The sequence below is a fragment of the Procambarus clarkii genome, chromosome 8, assembly GCF_040958095.1.
Source record: "Procambarus clarkii isolate CNS0578487 chromosome 8, FALCON_Pclarkii_2.0, whole genome shotgun sequence".
Lineage (NCBI taxonomy): Eukaryota > Metazoa > Arthropoda > Malacostraca > Decapoda > Cambaridae > Procambarus > Procambarus clarkii.
This window is the reverse complement of record NC_091157.1, coordinates 6,342,383-6,368,384: the sequence shown is the minus strand read 5'-3', so window position 1 is coordinate 6,368,384 and position 26,002 is coordinate 6,342,383. Positions and strand designations below refer to the sequence as shown.

The 26,002-nt window shown below is 37.3% G+C and overlaps 1 protein-coding gene across 2 annotated transcripts in view; it reads left to right on the top strand.

The window, feature by feature from the left end:
• Positions 1–1,513: 1,513 nt before the first annotated feature.
• Uck (Uridine-cytidine kinase) overlaps positions 1,514–26,002 on the top strand; it is a 30,659-nt gene continuing 6,170 nt past the window's right edge. Inside the window, exons 1-7 of one of the 2 annotated variants that reach the window (XM_045744710.2) lie at positions 1,517–1,924; positions 4,539–4,673; positions 4,933–5,054; positions 6,398–6,540; positions 8,713–8,810; positions 10,735–10,783; positions 15,118–18,054. In XM_045744710.2, the coding sequence (XP_045600666.1) occupies positions 1,598–1,924; positions 4,539–4,673; positions 4,933–5,054; positions 6,398–6,540; positions 8,713–8,810; positions 10,735–10,783; positions 15,118–15,236 (993 nt within the window). In that variant the 5' untranslated portion in view covers positions 1,517–1,597 and the 3' untranslated portion in view covers positions 15,237–18,054. Of the gene's footprint in view, positions 1,925–4,538; positions 4,674–4,932; positions 5,055–6,397; positions 6,541–8,712; positions 8,811–10,734; positions 10,784–15,117; positions 18,055–26,002 lie in introns of those variants that run through there. The other variant, XM_045744709.2, reaches the window with a different exon arrangement.

Below are 26,002 nucleotides of genomic sequence, written 5' to 3'. Positions count from 1 at the left end.
TGATTATGAGTGCCTGCTGACCATGTCCTGCAACATCCTAACCCATGCACACTACTAATGTGCACCTCATAAATGATCACAACTGCATGGTATATAGATGCTTTGGGTGAAAAAGCATCTCCTGTTTTCGTTTCAATATCAATTTACTGTTTTTGGTCCTACACTGTGGCTTGTTGAGCTTGAAACAGTTACTTCTTCTTTGCGTTAGGGCTGACGTTTTGAAGATGTTGTCCGGCTGAACATCCTCCAAATAGGTCAGCATTTTGAACGTTTCGATGAGATCAGCACTATCATATCTAGTTTGCAGTGTTGTTAGCCCTGTGGCCCTTCCTGGCATGAGAGTTGAATTAGTTCTGGAATTATTTTTAATTGGAAAATAATTATTTTTAATTAAATTAATTGAATTGAATAATTGAACTTTTTCCAATAAAGACGTGAATAAAAGATATTTCCATAATAAAGAAACATGAGAGTCACTGATGCGGGTCGGAAAAGAGAGACGAGAACATATGTCTTAACAGATAGGGGGATGGTAGAAAAAGAAGTGAAGAGTAATCGTCTCCTATTCTTACCCCTTTCCTTATTCTTACCTCTTCTGTTATTCTTACCTAGCTGCCTCCTATTCTTACCTTCATCCTATTCTTACCTTTTACACCTGGAAAGTAAAATACTGGACAACAAAACTCATTTCAGAACTAAGTCAACTCAGGACTGACAAGTAACAACACTGTTAAGCAGACATGACAGGGCGGATCTCATCGAAATTGAAATTGAAATAAGTTTGTTGAGGTAAAATACACACAAAGGGATGAGGTAGCTCAAGCTATTCTCACCCCGTTCAGTACAACGTGTTCATACATATATAGACACACATCACAAACAATAAACATATTGCCCAACAGTCTGAGAGATAAACATACATTGCCTCCTTTATACAAGGAGTATGGTATCAGACGTACACACAAATAGACTTAGGTATACTGTATAGACAATTTGCAAGAAACATGCAGATAATTTAACAAAAGATTACAGTCTTGATCTCATGGAAACTTTTAAAATACTGAACAATTTGGAGGATGTTGATCCAGACAACTTCTTCAAAAGGTGACAAACAAGGAGCAACGGGTTTAAGCTCAACAAACCACAATGTAGGACAGAAAACAGGAGATCCAGATGCTTTTCCACCTACTGGGTTAAAATCCATGAAACCGCCTACCCGCCGGAACGGAAAAGCCCAAATTCTGTTGAAATTCAACATTTAGTAGTTACTTTGCAAGAATGTAAGAACACCAATGTTATGTTCTTTCACAAAACCAATATGCCTTCAAATTCCTTCACATATATTAAAAATTATATAAATAAATAAATTTATATTTGATTGGTTGATTTATTAGGGCCTGCTCTTTTACTTGTTTTAATTAAGATTGTTAAAATATACAAAATAATCTCTACAGAGTTGTCTTTTGATTTTAACTGCTCTAAATCTTAAGAGATTAAAGCCAAACTCTCTATTAAAGAGTTAGAGGTTATTGATCCCAGGTGAGCGGGTGTGCAGCTTGGTCAAGTTGGGAGGTAGTCAGCTTGGCCACGTGCTGTTATGCTGTGCCAACACTTTCTGTGGGGGACAAGCAAGCTACTGCAACAAAGCCGCACAATCCAAGTGCTTGGTGTGGGATCATTAAGGGGAGTATTGGGAGAGTTAAGGAGCGGCCCGGAGAGATCTTGGAGGCGTGAGAGCAGCAGCACGAGCGCCTCTCTCGACCAGACCAGCGCCTTGCTCGACCAGACCAGCTCCTTCCTCGACCAGACCACTGCAGTCATGTCCACCGACGACGCCAGCAGACCTCACGGTGGACTTACCAATGGAGTCAACCCTAAGACGCCCTTCTTGATAGGCGTGGCTGGAGGCACAGCCTCCGGGAAGGTAAGAGAAGCGGAGAGTGCCATTATTGTCACCCCCGGGGGCGGGCACCAGCCCAGTCGTGAATTGATGACTTCACACTTCTCTCCTAGAATATATATGTGAAATATGTGATCTTCGTTAGGTTGGGAAGCATTACAAATAACAACAGAACATTAGGTCCAAGCAAGATTCATTATTAAGGTACAAGACATACATACAAGACGGCTCACACCTCAGATATTCTCTACCATATTGCTCACATGTTTCATATATGAATTATTGGTAAATTTTAAAACTTAATATAATGCTTTGAACAGTTAAAATCGTGTGCTTAGTACATGTATAGCTACTGATTAAAATGCAGGGCTATGATATAATCTGGGATTTGTAAGCTATGCACGCTAGTATAAACACATCATTTATTTATTTTTTATTTATCTATACAAGAGTTCTTACATTCTTGTACTGCCATTAGCATGCATTGTATTTTGGGCAAGACCTTAATCCCAATTTTCACACACATTCCCAGATAGCAGCTGTCTTAAATCCCAGGTACCTATTTACTGCTAGGTGATCAGGGGGCATCAGAGTGAAAGAAACTCTGCCTATTAGTTTCTGCCTCCGCCGTGTACTGAACTCAGACCCTTAGGACTACGAACCCTGAGTGTTGTCCACTCAGTCATCAGACCCCAAATGTCCACAAACTTGATCGAATGCATCGCCTGTATGTCCAGAGCAGGGAACGCTTGCTGTACATACACCCGGCTCTGACTTTGACAACACAGCAAGGGAAGGTGTAAGCAGCATACAACAGGTGACCGATTTGTGACCCACACTGTGCACCTGAAACATACCAGAACCTGAGCATATTCCATATATTTGAACCCCCCAAAGGGGAAAAAAAAGATTGGCAGACATTGGCAATGCCAGCAACAACTAAGGAAAGGACCCTAGACATATGTAGGTGAGGTAAATAATGACTCGACGTTCATGCAAAAAGGTAGGCTAGAAAAAACAAACTTGCAATGTGATACAAAAAACTGGAACAGATAAAAAGTACCTAATTTCATCCTCATAGTTTCCTACCTAGTGCATCAAACTTGCACTGTATCTTGTGCTACCCAATCCCCTAATATATGTGCCTAAGAAATGCAACTTCACCATTGTAATCACTGCTATCAACTTGTATCATGGTGTTGACCAATCCACACACTAGAAAATGAAGGGACAATGACGTTTCGGTCTGTCCTGGACCATTCTCAAGTCGATTGTGAATGATCTCAAGTCGATCTCAATCGACTTGAGAATGGTCCAGGATGGACCAAAACATCGTCGTCCCTTCATTTTCCAGTGTGTGGATTGATCAACATACTTCAGCCACGTTATTGTGACTCATCGCTTGTATCATAGTTGTAAGACGAATCGTAAGTCGAAGCGATTTTTCCCATAAGAAATCAAGGGAATTGAATTAATTTGTTTCCCACCCTTCAAAATATTAACTTACAAATACATTTTATACTGAATACAATTTGTTTCTCTAACTACAATACAGTACGTATGTTTATCTTACCTTTATGGAGGACTCATGATGGCGTATGGAAGATGGTGCTGAGGGGGGGGGGGGGGGGAGAGTGGTGGTGTTACTGTTTGGAAGTCCCCTTTCATTATAATATCAGGCAGTGATGACTTTTCTGGGATACACTCTCTGGCATGTTTTACCTGCATACCACTAGGACCTGCTTGTGGCTCACTGCTTGTTTGTCTTACTAAAAATCTGTCTAAAAACACTTGTTTTTCCCTACATTTTAACACTTGTCTATTGTAAGGCATCACATTGTCATTTAAAGGTCAATGCAGTGGGCTGCTACAGCTTTATCTGGGTGAGTTTTTTCAACAAAACTTTGCAATTCTTCCCATACTTCACCCCTTTTTTTAATGAGGAAAGTACATTCTCTACTGCCTCTACTCACAACTGTTTTCTTAGGTTGAACCTTACCACTGACTTTCTTGGGACCAATGGCATGATATATAATAATCAGTTTTATGTTCAAAAAGCAAAAAAAAAATCACCACAAAAACGGGATTTCTTATAGGTGTGAGCATCACTAAGCGGGCAGCTCTAGTAAACTGAGGCAGGTCGGCCCGCGTGACCGGGAACCACGCACTCGGTCGACCCAAACGTGTACCAACAAATGTCATTAGTCGACAACACTATCATAAATCGAGTCGCATTTTTCGATCAAATTTATATCGTAAGTCGAGGTGCCACTGTATAAACAAACCCCATTTGGATCTGGGGTTTGTTTATACAGTGGGTACTAAAACTATTCAGTAAACCCCCCTACAGTACAAGGAATGTTTAAAATTTGTCAAATTTTATTCCATAAGAACATAAAAATAAAGATAACTGCAGGGAACCAAATACAAGGGAAAGTACAATCAGATCTGTGGTGCCTATGTTGGACTGCACACACCAACTATCGCGTTGAATATGCTGTTAAACAGAAGTCTTGCCAGAGACTGCCTGCTGGCGGAACTACAAAAAATACCTTGCAAAATATTGGATAATGAGGTGCATATTTTTTATTCTTTAAAATATGAAAGAAACTATTTTAAAATTATTTTTATATTTCAGTCAACAGTATGTAAGAGAATTATGGAGAAGTTAGGTCAGGATGATATAGAACATTCTCAGCGTCGTGTGGTCTGCATTTCTCAGGATGCCTTTTACCGCCCTCTCAATGCAGAAGAAAGTTCAAGGGCTCTCAAGGTTAGTTCATGTTCAGTTAAAATTTGTATTTATTTTATTTAGGCTGCATTGGAAATTTGTTCTTTGTAGAAATCAGTTTTTATAGTTAAATTGTAGTGCAGTAATGTAGTTGTCTCAACACCCATGATCTAATTGACACCATATAATTTTGAGTTGGCAATCAATCTTCAGATATAAATTTATTGGTACTGTATATTTGCTAGTAATTGATATTTTAGTTATTCTTTCCTAGGTTAACATTATTAATGTTTTCTTCCAGGGTATCTTTAATTTTGATCATCCTGATGCTTTTGACAACGAACTTATTTTGAATACACTCCAGCAAATTCTGGATGGCAAAATCTGCAAAATTCCAAATTATGATTATGGTACAAACTCAAGGTATGCTAAAATTTAATGTATTTAGATACAGTACTATAATTTTGCTCTAATTGTGGTCTGTTTACCCTTTGTAAACAGAACAGAAGATGATCCTAAATCAATACAGTAAAAAAAAAAAAATTGTGTTAATATCCGTTATTGAGTCAACCACTGAATCAGTGTAAAAATGCATTTCCCAGTGCACATCCAGACCATGTAGATTTTTGTTAAGGATCTTATGAACAAAATGTTTCCCTCAAAGGCCAGAGTTTTATTACATAAATGTGAAAGGTGAAATTAAGTGTGGGAACAGAGACCATATACATTACCACCATATTTGCTGTAGCCTTTTAGCTGTTGCACCCTTTAGAACGTTTTGTTGGCACTGATAGTAAAACGGTAGAAAAGGTTTTGTTGTATTTGTTCATTTTTACTACATTTCTAGTATAAAGAAGACTTGGAGGCATTCTTGGCAGTTTTTAATTTACTGCACGGGATAATGTTTTGTCACAGATAGCTGCACCTTCCTCTCTCAAAGCCAGGTGTTAATGTGAACTTTACAGCATGAAAATTTGAGCAACTGAACACTCTTAGAAAATCACACCCATGACCCAAAAAAGTGGTCACCCATTCACGGGGCTGGATGGTTGAGCGACGGTCTCGCTTCATGCAGATCGGCATTCAATCCCTGAACGTCCAAGTGGTTGGGCACCATTCTTTCTCTCCGTCCCATCCCAAATCCTTATCCTGACCCCTACCAAGTTGCTGTATAGTCATAATGGCTTGGTGCTTTTATAATAATTCCCTTGATAATTCCCTTGTACATTATAATGTAGGACTTAAAATAGCTGCTCTGTTTAAGGTTTAACAGAGTGGACTGTCTCCTATTGTTTATTCTATTTCTTTGGATGGAACTTTATTACCGTTTTGGCTTCACCTTCAGTGTCATCTGGTTGCCTGCCACACTTGCTGCTTTAAATCTTACTAAGACATTTTTTCTAAGCTCTTCCTTCTATCTTTTCCCTTTTTTTCTTTGTCTCTGGTAATTCCCAGAGGGATCAAGTAATCAAGTAACATGTAGGGAAATTTAAAGTGTCATGATAAATATGACACTTTAGTTTCAACTTGGTAATGCAGAGTTAAGACATTTTGACAATGAAACATTAAGATTTTTAATGTATTATGTGCTTTAAAATGTTCTTTTCATATACTATTGTAGTGACACTCAAACTGGAAATAATCGCCTATTATTTTCAAAGCATTTTAATAATTTGTAATAGCAAATTTATCATCATACAGTATTAAGATTTAAATTAAAATTGATGGAGTCTGAGAATTACCCTAACATTAATGTCTTTCTCCAGATTGGAGAGCACAACCACTATATATCCTGCAGATGTGGTGCTGTTTGAAGGTATTCTCATGTTCTATCAACCTGAGATTCGAAAACTTTTTCACATGAAGCTCTTCGTTGACTCTGATGCCGATACAAGGCTGGCCAGAAGAGGTACGACTTTGAAGATTTTCTTTTGTCTTTTAAATTTTTGTTAATAATTATTTGTGCCACACATCTTGAAGTTAAGAATTTTTAACAATTTACATAACCTATACTAACACAACACTAAAATTAATACTTAAAATTACTGTACAGTTCATTAAGCAAAGTTAGTTTTGACTGCCAGCTGCTGAAGCCTCACTGGTTGAAGGCATTTGTGTTGCCTGTGTGGCCTCACTTGTTGAAGGCGCTTGGCTTGCCTGTGATGCCTCACTTGTTGAAGGCGCTTGGCTTGCCTGTGAAGCCTCACTTGTTGAAGGCATTTGGCTTGCCTGTGACGCCTTACTTGTTGAAGGCATTTGGCTGCCTGTGACGCCTCACGGGTTGAACAACACGTAACTTGTCTTTAATTGCTAGGACAACCTTCTTCTTCTTAACACCTCCAGAATGAATGATGCTGCTACCAGACATAGTCTTGGCCAAAAATGTTTGAAGTTACTATGAAAATTAAAAAGTTATTTAAAAAAAATATTTCACTAATGGTGCAGCACTGTGGTATAACACGAGGGACGGGAGCACATGGGTTGACCAGTGTTGGACGGGTCCACTTGGGGCAGCTATAGCACGTTAGGTAGGCCGCCAGGAGGAAAAAACTCACAATATTTTTGAAGGAAACTTAAGCCTGTGCACATTGCTTTTAGGAAACTTATTTATTTGTTATTACATAATTACTAATACTTATTTCATTTGTTTTTGGCTATGATTAATTGTTCTAAAATTAATGGTAATTCCTGTACCCAGGTGGTTCCTCCCGACGCTGCCCTCCCACCCTCCTGACACCACCCACCCACCCCACCCCCTCCTCCACCATGCGACTAGATCCACAGGCAGACAGGATTAATACGGTACAGCTGAATTTTTATCCGGCCAAACCAGCCTTTATCCGGTTTCTGTGGCCATTTTGGCCGGATATTGAGATAACTTTATCCGGTCACGATTTTGGCCGTATAAGGGCGTTTTCCAGATGTTTGAATCCCGGATAATCGCGGGGTTACAGTGTGTGTGTGTGTGTGTATAATTATTTATTTATTTATTTATTTTGGGGGAGGTTGACCAGACCACACACTAGAAGGTGAAGGGACGACGACGTTTCGGTCCGTCCTGGACCATTCTCAAGTCGATTGTGAATGGGGGTTGGGGGGTGGGTGTTTACATTTTCATTTCATTTTAAGGTATTATTTTGGTTTTACATGAATCTGTTATTCAGCTGAAATTTCAACTTTAAGATTTTAAGTTGTGAATAGAAAAGCCTTTGGGCAGGGGTGGTGAACCTTTTAGAGATCCTGTGTCTAACTTGTCAGCCTTCTAAAAAAAGTATATCGTGCCTATTAAAACAACGATAACTTCTGAATTGTTTTAAATAGGATGGTTTTAGGAATGTCATGCTATTGATCACTAGTAATTTATAAGATGTAAAAATGAATGAACTAGTACCAATAGTGATGGAATTTTGTAATGGTAGTAGTAGTCCTGTTGCTTATTTCTTATTTACATAGTAGTAATTAATTTGTTTGTACCTATAAAATATCGTATAAGCAACATAAGAAATGTAAATGTGAAGTAATAAAGCTTTGTTTGATGTCATAAAATATATAAAAATCATGGAAAGAAAAATAAGTATATCTTACTCCCATTGAGGCTTTTGTTGCAGCAACAACGATGACATATTTTGTATTAAGCTTCTATTTAGTCATTTTTGAGAGTTGTGCATGTGCTAGTTTCATCAGTAATTTTTAAATCTACTCCAGTAGACTTGACAAAGTTCATCACTGAACACACTGACTCTTGAAAATACTGTAAATACTTACATTGCAAGATTTTTCAGATAGTCAAAAGTTTAAGGAATGGAATTCCAGAGTTTCAGAGCCTTATATATATGTACTGCAAATTTCTACATTAATCCAGTCACTTACCAAACTCTTTCAATGTTTTCCAGTTCAGTTCTCAAGCTGGAAAATGTTTGCCCTTAAATTGTGCTGCTTTGTAAGTCAATCAATTACACCTAAAAATTATCTAAATCAATTAACTGCAATACTTCCAAATTCAGTTTTATTTAAAACTGAATTTAATTAATATAATAAGAATAATTACACATGGAGTTTACAATGTGTCTTCCATTTTCAGTAATGCGTGACACAAAGGAACGTCAAAGATCTCTGGAGCTAGTTCTTTCTCAGTACACAAAACTAGTCAAACCAGCATTTGAAGAGTTTTGTTTACCTGTAAGTATTAAGAGTATATTTTATGTGAAGAGGTACTTGTAGTTGGAAAAGTATTGCTCAAGTCTGTAAATTCAGTTATGGAAGCATTGCCATAGGAAGATTGATGTGGCCACCACCCTCTCATTGAGTCATGTCTGGCTACATTTTGCAGTACTATTACTTGAATTTGGTATTTTTACCTTTTGAATGAATTTATATTAATGTACACTTTTAACATGTACACACACCACTCATGACTTGCAGGCACGAGTTCAAGTATTTTTTCTTTATGTATATTAGCAAGCAAGTTCAAGCATAAGGTGTAGGAAATTTAAGTAATTCGCAACTCATCCTCCGAATTGACAGTACGGTTTAATACTAAGTGTAATAAGTACATTTCCTTACTGTCATACATAATACATAATTGCACTTATGGGGCTGTTACATTTACCTCCCCATTTATTCTCCTCGTTTTCTGTTAAGACACTCAGAATTTTAGGAGGATGTTTTCAAGTTCAATTTGCTATACACAAGTTTTAAATATCAGGAATTTCTTTTTCAGTTTTATTAAACAAAAGAGATTTTATACAAAATTTGAAAATATCCTGAGTTATTCTACAATTTATTGATATATTTTTGTTTTATTAGTTTTATAAAACTGTAATATCAATATAGCTATAAGATAAGTAGTAATTGTAAATAAGAAGCAATAAAATGCTTATCTTCAAACTCTAAGAAGGCTAGGTTAGGTTGTGGTTTTCTATTCAGCTTTTCAGGTAAACTCAAATATTCACAATATATTTGACAGTACAGTTTAATACTAAGTGAAAATAAGTACAATTCCCGACTGCTAGGAATAGTACATAATTACACATACTTGTGCTGTTACATTTACCTCCCCATTTTTGGAGGACGGGCTGGTAATTCCAGCTACTTAATTGTCAAGTAAAAGTACAAACACTTGTGAAAGACATAAAACTCAACCTTTTAACTACAACTCTCTTTTATCATATGAATATAAGTGATAATTTAGTTAAAACTAAAAAGAGGCTAAAGTGAATAGGCCAGATTCATAGTCAAATTAAGCCAATCATTTCAGTGAAACAAATAACAGAAGTAAAATGTTTCATTGTACTAAATTTTTTTTATCCTTTTGTAATTGCTTACTATTCAATGTTATGTACTAGGGCCTGTGGTTATTTGTCAAAGGAAGATTTGGTTTTCCCATGAATGCTTGAATCCATTTCCAGACACAATCCCAGCTAAGGAGTGGCTTACAAGATTCTTCCTTTTAGCTGTGCCAAGAACAGGTTTACCTGCAATTAGTATATATATTGTTGACCAACCACACACTAGAAAGTGAAGGGACGACGACATTGTGGTTCGTCATGGACCATTCTCAAGTCGATTGTGTCTCAACACACAATCGAGTTGAGAATGGTCCAGGACGGACCGCTATGTCATCGTCCCCTCACTTTCTAGTGTGTGGTTTGGTCAACATATTTCAGCCACGTTATTGTGACTCCTCGTCTGCATAGTATATATATATATATATATATGTCGTTCAGTATTTCATGCCTATATGTGGTACATAATTGCTGCCGTTATCAATCGTGTACATAAATCAAATTATTAAACAGAAATTACATTGTGTAAACATATAAGTGAAACAATAGATGTGTAAAACATCCAAGATGAAAATGAAAGTCCTTCCCCAAATCCTCCATCTACTGTCGGCAACACTTGCATCTGGCATCGAAAGTTGCAGTGACCTCCATCACCTGGTTTCCTTCCAGAACTTGCCAAACTAAAAAAAAAAAATATATTACATTTTTTTTAGCACATGTAAGGTGACACTTTTTATGATGTAACCATATTTTGAGGGTTAAAGTAGGAAATTATATTGCAAAATGGCCAGTTCATTTTGCTGTCTTCTTTTTTGCAGACCAAAAAGTTTGCTGATGTAATCATTCCACGAGGAGCAGAAAATACAGGTGAGTCCAGTTTAATGTGTCCAATGCATTCCAGTAGTTGACAAGGCTTAGATAAAATAGTGCTGAAACCCTAGCAACTGCTGGCTAGACTCCTTGCCCAACATACATGTTTGTGGTACCAATTTGATGGCAAAATTCCAGCAGGTTTGTGTTCAAATTAATTTTGTTTGCTACTCTAATTTCAAATCATCAAGTTTTGTGTTGTCTTGTGTGTGCAGTACATTTTCATTTTGTCAACTAGTGTGAAAATATGATAAGTGTATGAAATTTATGCAATCCTTGTAATTTGATTCATGATTTCTACAAAACTATGGATATTCATTCGGCATTTCTGAGAGGCCAACATGTGTGAAACCAGAAGATATTGCCTATTGTTTTCTCCTTTTTGTTTTTTAAATATTGTGTACAATTTTAATTATCATGGAAATATATACGTAGTATTGTACAGTGTATAATTCTAGACTCATTGCACAACATTACCTATCCAAAATCCTTGATGTTATTATAAAAACTATATGAAGATATACCTATCTTGGCCCATGACATCAATTAATTGTTGGGATAATCCACTTATAGAATTTGGAATCTGCATAAAACTGGGCTTACGATAGTACAGTGGAACCTCGAGTGACGAGCGGCTCCAGTTACGAGCATTTCGAGTAACGAGTAAGCCACTCGCAGAAAATATGTCGCGGCTGATGAACTTTTGCTCGATTAACGAGCGTTCCCGCTGGTTCTCGGACACCTCTGACGACAGTTTTGTTGTTTCACAAGACATGACGAGCTCGGTGCCGGAACAGATTAAACTCGTTAATCGAGGCGCCACTGTATTACACAACACAAACTTTACATCGGGTTTCTTATGGGGGCTATTTCCTTTATATATATATCTTAAATTAATGGTATTATGAACAACATTGAATTAAGGTGGACACGTGCCATGTAATGAAATGTGGAATAGGTAAAATCAGGCTACAAGTAGCCTAAAAGTTATGTGAAAAGATATTAAAGAACTCTGGCAAAGAAAGAGGCCTAGGGGTGGTTCTGGATAATAAACTGTCAATTGAGGACTATGTCAAAGGCATTGAGAAAGGAGGCTATGCTATACAGTACTTGCAATTTTCAAAATTACTTTTATTACCTGGATGTGGAAATACTAAAGTTATTCACAGCATTCTTGAGACCAGAATTGGATTATGCAACAATTGTATGGTGTACATACCTAAAAAAAAGAAAATTAGTAAAATAGGAAAGGTACAAACACATGCTGCCAAAGGTCTTCCAGACCCAAACAAAAAAGTGATCTGAGGATAGGCCTAGAGACATTAAACATTCCAAAAGCTAATACTGTAGATAGAAGAAAACAAGGTAATATGATCACACATACAAAATTGTGACAAAAATAAACATACTTGGCAAGGTTAGATGTTTAAAACCTGCATCTTAGGAAAACAAGAGGCCACAAACTTGTGTGAAGAAAACAAAGGTGCCAAAGAATGTTGGAACAATATTCCTTGCAAATCTTGCAAATAAAGTTGTGGATAATTGGAACAATTTAAATGAAAAAGTTGGGCATGCCAAAACCATTAGAAGTTTTAAAGCATTCCAAGACAAAGATTATATGGAAGAGGTAACACTAATAGCATATAGCTCTTATCCAGTGACTACACTTTGATAATTACACAGACAAAAACGGGCAGACAGCAAGCTGTCTCTACCATCCAGATACACAGAGCTGTCTCTGTCATCTACATACTCGGAGCTGTCCCTACAGTAATTTTTATTACTTAATTTTAATTACCTAAGTTTAGTTACAGAATGAGAACTGCACTCATGGTGTCCCATCTTCCCAGCACTCTGTCATAAAACGTTTTGAAACTACTGACGGTTTTGGCCTCCACTACTTTCTCACTTGTGGTCTATTTTTGTTCAATTCCATATTCCATAATGTGGCATTTATTCACATTGAATTCTATTTGTCAAATTATGCTCCAAGCCCTTATTTTATCTAGATCAATTTGAAGGTCATGACAGCCGTCTATGTCCTCCTATCTTCCCCAGTATCTTAGCGTCATCAGTAAACATGTTCATATAATTCTCTATTCCTTCTGGTAGATCATTTATATACATGACGAACATTACTGATGTACTCACCTAGTTGTGTTTGCGGGGGTTGAGCTCTGGCTCTTTGGTCCCGCCTGATGTGTCTGTGTGTGTGTGTGTTTGGTTAAATATGACTGCATTGCTGGCATTGTTGATCTTATAGTATAATCTTTATATTGCTTCTATTTTCATACTCTTGGGATTAAGAAGAGCAATCAAGTTACTGAAATTCATGGTAAAGAAACTTTAGTGATTATTGAAGGGTTTATTTTCTACAGTGTTTCATTTCATTCTAGAACATCTTCAGGTAAGGAATGAATACACAAGGTGCAATTTTATCTTAAATACACATGTGGAAGAGGTAAAGTTGTATGGGGTGAGGTGAAGGGTCGAAGAAATATTAGGGTAAACAAACGTAAGGAAGGAATAGGGGGGAATAGGAGAATAATGGGGAAAGGATGCCAGTCAAACATTAGGTAAGGCGGTGGGTTGGGAGAACTCGGTAGCGATGTCATCGCTATATGGTGCTGTTTTGGTGAGATTTGGATCTCGGTGGTTTGAATCCACTCTAGTGGATTCAGCTGAATCCCAATTGCATTGCTTTTGCCATGCCATGATAACGCCTCTGTTTGGTAAAGCCCTTATGATTCCCGGATTCCCCCCCTTTCCCTTTAGGTTTGTTGGTTAATCTGCTCCAGAACTGGCTGGCCAGGGGAGCCAGCTGTAGGCTGGGGTCAGGCCGCTTGGTGATGGTTGTCAGTACTAACGAGTTTCAAGCTGATTAGTGAATCCTGTGTTCAGTTTGAATCATTTGCAGAGTCATTTCTCTGTTTTGAGGCTTTGTTTTCTGACAACCCTCCAGTTGTCTAAAACTTTGCTGACTTCCTTGATGCTTTCACAGTGGAGTGGTGAATTGTCACTCTCCACCTTTGCCACTGTGAAGGGGTCAGGTTCTGACTGGTCCCCAGTAGGCCAAACAGAACTTCTGCAACTGATCTGATCTTTTAGTATGGAACAATCTTTTGGTAGCTTTAGGGAGCCACCAGGGCTTTACCTACCAGAAAGAGGAGTTTCATTACATTCAGCATTGGGTTTTAAGTGTCTGAATATAAATATGGGTACAGTACTTTGCGTTCCTTAGACTTGTTTGACATAAATCACCCAAATCATAGAGGATTAATTTTTAATTATTTTAAAACCTGTACATTAACAATATGTAGACATGCTATAAGTCTAGCCAGCATCCTGATGTACTAGATGACAGCCTCCTGTCCAAACTTGGGAAATGGTTGAACCCATATAATTTATTGAAAGGCTTTGCTGAGGGAGTGGAATGTAGTTGGAAAATAATCCTAGAAATTTAGAAGATTGTAGTTGTTGTGATGGGTCTTAAGTTAGCAGTGCTATTGGGCATGGCTAGTATATGTGGGGGTGGCACACATTACTATCAGTTTCTTAACTTTTCTTATTAGATATTATTTAAACCACAACTTTGGTTGAAATAATATTTAAAATAACAGCAGTATTATTTTGTTGTGAATTGTCTTAAATTGTCCTTCCACGGCAATTGTAAAGTAGTTTCAGTTGAAGAAATGCATTTAATCACGTCTAATAAGCAAGTGTAAGACAATGTCTTGAACCTTGTCTACTGTGTGTTAATACTGCTACAAAATGTACACGTTAAAGATTAAGCTGATGTATAATTTGCAAAATAACTAGTAAATATTTCAGTAATCCTGAAACAGTATATTACGCTGACAACAATTTTCTTTATGGCTTAAGTTAAAGCTACTGACTTTGTACTTAAGGTTTGACACAAAACAACATATATCTTGGTCCTCTAAAATCGACGTGCAGTATGTCAAACCAAGGAGATCAAATACTGTATTTGTTTTATTAGTTCATGATTCATTTCAAATAACTACTTTTTTTTATGTTATCAAGCTTGGAATTTGTGCTGTCTTTAGATGTGTTTATTTTAAATATTTGTGGACTAGAGGATTTGTGTGTATCTGAGGGAAACCATTGTCCAGTCTTTGTCAAAAATAATTGATTTAGTTAAAAGATTATAGATACTGTAATATGTTTGAAACCCTATATCTTCCCTATCAGTAGAGTTCATTGCTGGTGACTGGATGGTTGGTACCCCCCTCAGTGCGTACATACATATTTTTTTACCCCTCCAAAGAATGCCACTAATTAGCCTGCCATACTCTTTGCTTGCCTTGCAGTTGCCATTAACCTAATAGTGCAGCATATTCAAGAGATTGTCAACGAACGCTCCGGAAATGGCTCCGGAAATGGGACTCGCCAACGTTCTCGATCAAACTCTGACTCAAAAATCCGTTGAGATTTTATAATACAGACCAGCTATGCTAGGATCAATCATATATTTTTGTATCATTCAGAATGACCTTTGTCCACCAAATGTATTTAGTACACTTTTACAGTGTAAAGACAATATCTGTATGATTAGAAATGTTATGAAACGTTTGCTTTGTGTATTCACTAATTGTATTGAATACAATGGTTAATTTTAAGACTACGCCATATAACCAATATAGGAGCAAGCTAATGTGTTTTATGGAGTAATGAAAGGGCCTGTCAGCGTATATTTCCCAGTGTCGGTGGATTCTGCAACGTAAACAAGCATTCGTTGATGTGAAGAAATTCCTTAGTAAATTTGACTTCCAAAACTAACTGCAGCAGAAAAGTCAAAACTTATAAGGACAAGCAAATTCACACCAGTCAAAAATAAATGGAAGTTGGAAATGATATTGGATAAATGTTCTTTCTATTTGCAACCATTTTAGACATTCAAGTAACCTAGTACAGAATGTATTGGAAAACGGTAAATTCATATCTTGTAGTATATCATGTAGAGATTTGAAGAAAAATGACACCAAGACATGGACGGCTAGATGATAATTGTGTTATTTATTTTCTCATTTTATTTATATACAGTATGTGTATTTGCATTTGTGTGATGAAACAAAATTTGTTAGCCTTTCTGTGTATGTGCAATGCACAATTGCATGTTTTATGTATATGTGTGTGTGTGTGTAATTGTCTTCGTGCAGTTACAGGATGAAGGCTATGCTTGTGGAGATAGAATTCTTGGTGAATCAGATACTTTTGATATCGTTCGCCGTATGCTTTTCTGTTCTCATATTGGCAGCCTCAGTAATATTTAGCGCCCTCTGATTATTTCGCACATTTGATGGTGCTACTTAGCCTTCCTGGCTTGGTGCCTTCTTTGATAACTACTAGTTCTTACTTACTTATGCTTGTAAGTATAATGCTTGTTATGCTTGTTCCATCTTACCAGCACTCTGTCAACTACTTTGAAACTACTGATGGTTTTGGCCTCCACTTTCTCACTTACTCCAACTGTCTACCACTCTGTTTGCTAAGTGAATTTTCTTATATTTCTTCAGAAGCTTTGTTTAGTTAGCTTAAATCTTCTACCTTTTGTTCTTGAAGCTCCGGGTCTTGAGGATTCTTGCCTATCAATTTTGTCGATTCCCATTGTTATTCTGAACGTAGTGATCATATCCCATGTTTTTCCTTTTATCTTCAAGCTTTGGTATATTTAATGCCTCTAACCTGTTCTCAGAGCTCTTGTCTTTCAGTTCCGGAAGCCATTTAGTTACATGTCTTTGCGCCTTTTCCAGATGATGTGCTTCTTAAGATATAGGCATCATACAACCAAGGCATATTCCAACTTTGGTCTCACAAAGGTCTTGAACAATTTCTGTAGTATTTCACCATTCATGTATTTAAAAGTAATTTCGCAATTGGAAAGCATGGCATAAGCTCCTTACACAATGTTCTTTATATGGTGCTCGGGTAACATTTTTTCAATCTAGAACCACCCCCTGGATCTTTTCTTACCAGAATTTTTAAATCTTTTTCACATAATTTGTAGGTTGTTTGGTCTATTTTCTCCTATTCCATGTTTCATAACTTGGCATTTATTAACATTAAATTCTATTGTCATTCTTTAAATTCTTTGTCATATAACATTGTGAAATTACTGACCAGTTTTGGCCTTCACCACCTTCTCACATATCTTGTTCCAAATGTCTACTACACTGCAAAAGAAAAATTTCTAATTTTTGGGGCACCTTTGTTTCCTTAGCTTGAATCTGTGTTCTCTTGTTCATGAAGGTGCTGGTTTTAAGAATTAATCTTTGTCAATTTAGTCGATTCCTGTTATTGCTTTGTAAGTGGTGATAATATCAACATTTTCTTCTAGATTCTAATTTTGGCATAGTTAACGCCTCTAGCCTCTTTTCGTAACTCTTGTTTTTCAGTTTTGGAAGCCATTTTGTAGCATGTCGTTGCACCTTTTCCAGTTTATTGTTGTGCTTCTTGAGATATGGGCACCATTCAACTGCTGCATATTCCAATTTTGGTCTTACAAAAGTTATGAACTTTTCATGTTTCCATATTTCACCATCCATGTAGTTAAAGATGAGTCTGAAGTTGGAAAACGACACGTACGCTCCTCGCACAATGTTCTTTGTGTTCCTCTGGTGATGGTTTATTATCCAAAACCAGCCCCTAGATCTCGTTCTGTATTAGAGTTCTTTAATTCCTTTCCACGTAATTTATAAGTTGTGTGTGGTCTATTTTCTGCAATTCCACATTTGTGTGTGGGTGTGTGGAAAGTTTGGGATTATAAACACTTTGTGTGACATTCAGTTAATGAAATTTATACATATTTTGATTTTTTGGTGAAAGCAGCCTTTGCTAAAGCACAAGTGAGGTGTGTTAAATGTTTTGTGTACTTGTAGTTTTTTGTTTTTTTATCAAAAGGGAAAGTGGATTGCGTGCATTAACAAAAAGCCTCCGTGTTTCTATCGAGTCAGAAATTTTTAAGTGGTTTGACCAACGATGCATCTTCAGTATGTTAAAAAAAAATATAAAAAAAGGGCTAATGAAGGAAGTGATAGTTTATTTAATTGTATTCATCAAATATAAACACAGTTCTTTTTAAAAGAACTATATATTACCGAACAATGAAAACTTGAGAATGACAACACACTAAAACAGATTTTAAAATACTGTATGTTAAATGGACTAGTATATAATGCTTATGTAAGATGTAACTATATAAAGATATATAAAAATGTACAATAAAAATGTTTGCTGAAAGTTTCCAATAGTCATTTTGTTTAGTTGAGGTTTAAATGAAAATTATAATTTGAATGGGTTAGCCTATGAAAAAAAAAAAGCGTTGAATGTAACGAAGCACCTCTTTCTGGGTGAGCCCCGGTGGCTCCCTGTAGCCAAGATGGAACCAGCTATTGTTACATAGCTATATAATTTTGTTTGGCCTACAAGTGACCAGAGCCAGAACCTGACCTTACAGAGGTGCAGGAAGCAGGCAAAACACTGCCACCCCCACTTGGAAAGCATCCATAAAGTCAGGAAACTAATACAGACCACAGTTGGATTCATAGAAACTAGAGCCTCAAAACTGCCAAATGAACGCCCCAACTATGTAAACAAACGATTGCAAAACGAGTGCAAGCTTGTTAGCATTACCTCCTTCGGTGGTATGGTGGGGAGAGCAGAGATCTCTGTACCCTCTGGTCATCTTCTACAGTTTTAGAGCAGAAGTGTAAGGTAACATACCCAACCAATGACCTGGGAGGGAATGAAGGAGCCACCAGGACTCGCACAGAACGAGGGGTTTCATTACATTTAATGCTTGTTTTCTGGGGAAGTCCCTTGTGGCTTTCTAAAGCTAACTACGCACAGAGAAGAAAGGGAATCGCCAGGGAGGAGGAGGAGAAACTGCAAGCACTGAGAATGAAGATGAGACACCAGATCGAGAGACATAACCCAATGCAACACAGGTATGATGAGGCCTGGGAACATTAACTTAATACTGGGACACCAGAATCCTAAACTGCTAAAACCTCTGCCCCTGAATGTTTGCCAACACATGCCAGGGTGTGTTGGCAAAAGCCGCCGTGAGAATCTCTGAATTTCCAAACAAGAACACAAGGGGGTAGACTGCAGGCTGGCTGGACTTGATTACACTCTGGACAACCTGAGAAATGCAGCTCCTGGAACATTGAACCAAGGAAACGGGGTCAACCCATAGTGCATTCACTGTGGCACAAAGGTAGTGGCGAAGGGCTGCCACTGGGTGCAGTATATGATGCACACCTGGCCAAAGCATCATCAACCAAGGGAGCCTTCAGGAAGTTTGCAGCATCATTCCTCCCAAGAAAGGGTGTAGACAGCTGCAGATGAACATAATGACCACCAGGGCCAAACGAACAAAAGCCATGCCTCTGGAGAAGAGCATAAAGCTATCCAACCCAACAACAGGAGGCAAGAGCCAACATTAGAAAAGGGATCTTGAACCGAAGGGAACACCATAAACCATGGAGAAGAAAGCAAGTTGAGGACATAATCCAAAGAGGGTTCAGGTGGTGCATGAGCAGGCCAGTGGTGAAACAGTATGTTGGGCAGCTTCCAAAACAGCACTGAGGAAGTATCGAGGACGAATGCAAGTGATAGCAATTCTGCCAGTGCCACACGATAGAAGGTGACAGCATTCAGCATGAAATCCCGATAAAGAAACAACCAAGCAAGGAACACAGCCCAAAGAGCGATGGCAAAGGAAAAAGGAAGTACAGAGTCAAAGATGACCATGACTTCAATGTATCGGGTCAAAGGTTGGTGTCTGTCTGTCAGATGATAGAGGATGAGACCAATTTGGGTCTGGAAGGCTTGCTCACATGCAAGACATATGTGGGTGCAACCCGTTCTCACAAATTTAATAAGTCAATATTGACTTATTAAATATGTGCATAGGTGACATACTTAACATAATAGATACCCTTAAAAAGATTCATAGAAAATACCGACCTTACCTAACCTTGTTAGTATCTTAAGATAAGCATCTTATTGCTTCGTAATTACAATTATTACCTAACCTATAATAGGTATAGGTTAAGTAATAATTGTAATTACGAAGCAATAAGATGCTTATCTTAAGATACTAACAAGGTTAGGTAAGGTCGGTGTTTTCTATGAATCTTTTTAAGGGTATCTATTATGTTTAGTATATCACCTATGCACGTAGTTAATAAGTCAATATTGACTTTACGAATTTGCGAGAACGGGTTGCAGGGTGGGTGCTACTGTTAAGGTAGAGATTGCTCTAGCTTTGTGCGTTTCCTCTGGGCCTCTGTAGTCTGTCTATTCCCAGCTGCACAGGGACCCTGTGGTGACTGCTTTTCCAAGTTGGATGGTACTGAGCAAACAACTCCCAAGTGTTGGGGTTGATGTCCAGGTCTTTGAGGGTCATCTTAGGCAGTCCTTGAGTCATTTCTTCAACCCCCCCCCCCCCCCACCCCACCCCAACTGAATGCGTGCCCTGATATAATTCGCCATACAGCAGCTGTTTTGGCAATCAGCTGTCAGTCATTCTGACATGGCCTGCCCATCTAGCCTGAGCTTTCTGTAGGAGGGTGTAGACACTGTTCATCACTGTGTTCATCGCAGTGTGAAGAAACCTGATACTGCTGCCCAGAAGACAAACGCGGGTGGGACACCATCAATTCGGCTTTCTGCTTGTTATAGTGATGGCAGTAAAGACATGTCAGAAAGTCCAGACTTGTAAAGCAGAGAAGTTGAACCTGAGATACATCACTGGGCTGATCTAAAAGGGATAGAGTTGTAGAAAAACATCTGGGTTCGGGCACAGAGCAAGCAGTGCCTGACACCAGTGCTGAGCTGGCCACCATGGAACAAGGACTGCTTTCCTCAGGTAGGACTCTAACCAGGCAAGGACCTGGATCAACAGCTAGAGCAGGGAAAAAGGGGTACAGAAACCTTCACTTTGACCATCTCAGCCGAAAGGCATCCACTCTGAGGGCCACGCGATTGAGAAATTGAGCCATGCAGAGAGGAAGTCACGGATTCCAAACCGACTTGGAGAGATCCACGTCAAGGAATCTAAATGTCTCAAAGCCATTGGAAGGAGGCAGAGTCAACAATCCACTCAATGGCAATTGGGAAAGAATCAAGGCAGACAATCTGCAGTAGTGTTAGACACTCCAAACAAGAACAGTGCAAAGAACTAAAATGAGAGCAATACCAAGGAAATGGCCCACCCACAGAACAAAGTCCAAGGATGGCTAATATTTAGCTGAGAAGCAGTGGGACCTACACAGCTTACTGACGACCTAGGAACCTTGCAGCAAACATTCACACATGCCTGCAGCAGCAACAGAACTATAATAGTAGACCAGAGGACACTGGGACCTCTGACATCCTCTCACTCTGATGGGGGTATTGCTAATGAGCTCATGCTTTATACAAGAGATCTGATCATTTATTTACATTGTTGGGGGAGTTCATTTGGCAGTTTTGAGGCTCTAGTCTCTTTGAATCCAGCTGTGGTCTGTATTGATTCGATGACTTTCTAGATGCTTTTCTAGTTGGGGTGTCACCTGATCCCCATTCCTCTGTTAAGGGGTCTAGGCTCTGGTTCTGGTCCCCAGTGGGCCAAACAGAACTCCACAGCTAATGTGATCTAGTAGTTAGGTAGTTAGGAGCCATCTTGGCATCAGGGAGGCCACAAGGGACTTCCCCAAGAAATCTATATACAGTGCTCATACGTAGTGTATATTTGTATGATCTGTAGCACCTTAGATAATGAGGTGGAAGCTACAGTAAATGGCAGTTCTTCTTTGCTTAATACTGTACTGTATTTATAGGAATAGCATAGTGTCTTGACAATTAAGATAAATAGTATTGATATATATATTTTAGGCTTAAAGTTTGAATATCTATTTCATATATCAGTTTAATTTTGTATAGATTTAATGCTGTATAACTAATGCACTACATTTCTTGTTATATGTTGAATATTTTTATTATTACCCCGTCATATATTGTTGTGTAGATTAGGTTATGAGCATCTTTTAAGATGATGGCAGAAATTGCATTGTATGTAACCTAGAAATTATATTATTCATTGAATTCCTTAAAAGATGAGTTTCCAAATTAACTTTTTCTCAAGTGCTATCATAAAATGATCACCACTACATCTATTTTTTTTTTAATTAAAATTAATTAAGGACTAATTTCAGGTTTTCAAGGTTTTTGTAGCAGGTGATAACACTTATTGTACTTGAACCAAATTGTGATATTTTGTTATAAAATTGAAATGAATTTTCTTGTTCCAGTATTAATCTCATTGAAATAAATATAAAGAAATACAGTACCTTCAGCATTCCATCTAATAGAATTTATGTTTTCTATTCCTTGCACTTCATCTGCTGCTCTGCTAGGTAGTTAAAAATTATGTATATTAGTACTGTGATGTCTAAAAAAGAATTAAGTTTAACTCTTGAAGTGTAGTAAGTGTATTAATATATTCTCCTACAGGTTGTTTAAATATTCAAAATACAGTAGTTTATTTTAATTTTGGAAAATACAACTTTTGAATTTCCAGATTTGAAGAGATGAAATAAAACCGCAAGGTTGTTCATCTTTGTTCTCCGTTTTAGCCACAATGATGAAAACTTGAAATGAATTTATAATTGTAATATATAAAAGCAGACTTCATTCAACCTCATTACATTTAACATAGTCTTGTATGGTATGGAAATCAGCAATTTGACTGATAGTAGTTTTGAGAGTTTTTCTACTGTTCTCATCTTAGCCTGAAACCAGGCTTCCCTGGTACTTATCTGGTCAGATCAGGCATTGGTGCTTGTGACCCACAGGTCCATAAAGGCATCACAACTTGGCTCATCATACCCCTATGGGAATTTATCAAAAGAGAGTTAGACAAGTTCCTGCAGGATGTACCTAATTAACTAGGTTGTAATGCCTTGGTGTACCACAAGGAACAGTAATATTACTTATCAGGTGAAATCTGGGATATCCGAGGTGCAAAAGTAGAAAAATACATATTTGGTAATGGGGGTAATCACAATTGCAGATTTTACATTGCTCACTGTTCCAGTGCTGTATCACTGGCACAAATTATTTTGTAGTAGTTTTAATAATACAGTAATATATTTCATCGCTCATCTTGGATTTGATAGCAGGATTTAGCCTACTGGAGTCTAATTGTTATAGAAATTTGAATTGTAAAAAGACATGATTGTGTACTTTGAAGCATGATATGCCATGCATCCAACTTCTTTAAGAAACTTCTGAAACAATGTAACATAGTAAATATAGTAAGAAAAATGTCTCATAGGTGTCATCACTGTTTTAGTTTGTAACGTATAATTACGTTTATTTGGCTGATTATACTGACACACTGATTTTAGTCATTTTTTATATTTCTTTAGTATGTATAGTCTTGATTACTGCAGTCGGTTTGTTGGCAGTGTCGTAGAAGTTTAGAGAGAGCAGAGAGTTGAGTGAGGCCGGGGGTAGAGAGCTCGGATGCGGGATGAGAGTCGTAGATTGTGGCGCTCTGAATGTGGGTGGAGTTGAGGAGCTCGATGCGGCCAGGAGTCTGGCTGTCTGCTCTGTGTCGAGGCTGAAGCGTCTTATGAGGGGTAAAAACTGGAAACGTCGAATATTACATTCTTGTTTGTTAATGTTGAAGGTGTGTGGTATATCTCAAGCATGTGTACTGAAACACTCTTGAAATTGGACTGATGATGATTCACTTATCGATTACTTATATAATCGGACCACACCTCACCTCCCCATCCACTATTAGGTTAGAAAGTATAGCAATGTTAACTGTAATTAGGGAAGAGATGAATTTGTCATTAGTGGACTACATAGAATTAACAAGACCCATCTCATTATCTGGACAAAAGCTAATAAGAGAATGGACTAAGTATATGATTGACATAATATACTGCTACAAGTTAGTGATTGATTTCAAGTTTTAACACAAAAAATGCTCAAAGTGTTCTTTGTTATATTTTAATGTTATCTCCATTGTGTTCCTGGATTTTTCATGTACAGGAGTTTTATTTTATACCAGGTGACTCCTTTTTTTTATACCACAAATTAGGACGTAAATGTAGCATCTTTTTAGTAATTTTAAGCAAATATCTTAAGATTGTTAAATACCTCTGCATTTGAAGTGAGCAACAGAACAAAAACCTAACACATGATGGAAGCTCATCATTGTTTAATTATCAGTTGCCACTCAAAACTCTTGTGCCAATATAGAAGTACTATTATAATACCATCATTAAGCCACTGTTTTTGACAGCTTTCAAGCCCATATTCATATTGCCTGTTAATGTGAATACAAAATGTATTAAATTTGTCCATTTTTACTTAGCATGAATTAAAATACCTAATACAGGTAAATTAAAATATTGGCTTGAAATGAGTCAAAAAGAGCTTGGTGGTACACATTAACTGCTCTTTCCATCATTAATTTAAGAATTATGATCAATGCATAACATTACATTTTGTAAATATTTTGTAATGTTTTGGGAATTTAATCGGGAATTTGTTTCTTTGCTGAACAAGCTTTTGCATTTAATCTCTCCACAAATTTGATGAGTAAATAATGCCATAAATATTGTAAGATATATTTACTATTTTTGTATCTACATGTTTGGTATTAATAAATAGGGGCCATAATATGTTCACTGCCAGTTTTTTAATTTTTCTATTAGTTTTAATCTAAAAATTGTCTTGGTGAATTTTATGGTGTGATTTAAATTAATTTGAATACTTGCATCATTGAAGTTAAAGATAATGTTAGGTTCTTGAAGCTCTTGTGCCGACAGAGTACTGTACTGTATTGCACTAAGCACATTGATATTGATTCCTCAAAATATTGATTGTATGTTGTTAGTGCTGCACGCAAAAGTCTCGCCAAGAAACTGCAATCAATGTTTACACACAGAAATCACAATAGCGTGATGCATCAAATGAACAAATCCACAAGGGCCAAGTGAATTCAATAGAATTTCTGGTTGTAATTCTCATACCATGTCGTAGTTCAGTCGACTAAGGCAGCGTCTGGGATGCTCTCGGACGTAGGTTCAAATCCTCGTCACGGCCTTTATGGATTTGTTCATTTACAAGCAATGTTTAACAGTTGTATCAAGGTCTTAGTGTTAAAATTGAGGAAAACCATTTTCAGAGTGGTTTACACAGTACAGTAATTGTAACATCATGTCAGAATTTTTAATGCAGTGTTGTGTTGTTTTAATTGTTTGTTATGAGTGCAGCAAAATATAAATGTTCATATAACATAACACCCACACGTGTGGGGTCCGCTGTTCGATACCCATACAGCCCAGGTGAATGGAATATAAATTTTCATATTTATGGTTCAGCTTATTGTTTCCTAATCAGGTGACTGGAGCATCGTTTAGTCTCGTGTAGAACATTAACCCTCCTAAGCTAAATGTAATGTAATCTTTAACTTGTATGGTTCTCATGAGTGTGGATATATGGTGGCATAATGTATGAAATTAGGCAAGCAAACATAATGGCAACTGTCTAGTTGAGCTGTCAATAATGTTTGTAGTTATTACACTTGCAAAAAGTTTATGCTCGTGCAATATAGATAGCTTGCGTGACAGTTGATTTGCCAAGTGAAGTATTTAAAATTTTATGTAAGACCTGTCATGATCTTGGCAAAGAAATCTGCACCAACAATCGTAACACCATTAAATGTGTTAAGTCTGTGCTTTGTTATTCAGTACAGTATACAACTAATAGTGCACGTTTCACTTTCTTTTTATAATTTAACATCTTATTTTGTAATAATTTCATATAAAATATGCTGCTGTTTGATTAGTTTTGATGACATAAGTCTACATTAACCATCATTTAAAGATTCTCTTAACTCTTGTTAAACATTTCAACTGCAGTCATACAGGATATCAAAAGTACTGTATTGCTGCAGCTGCTATAGTGTCCTGGTGCTTGATTGTCTGTGATGCTATGTAGTGTGAATGATACAATGAATGGACATATGATTTGTTGTTACCCAATGATTTTCTATGTTCCATTGAAAATGGGTAATGATAAAAGTGAATATTTCTACAGTCTTAAATTCTACTAAAGTGAGCATCTTAAAGGAAATAGACTAAGGCATCCAAGATAATTTGATTGTTTTAATGTTTTCAAGCAAAAACC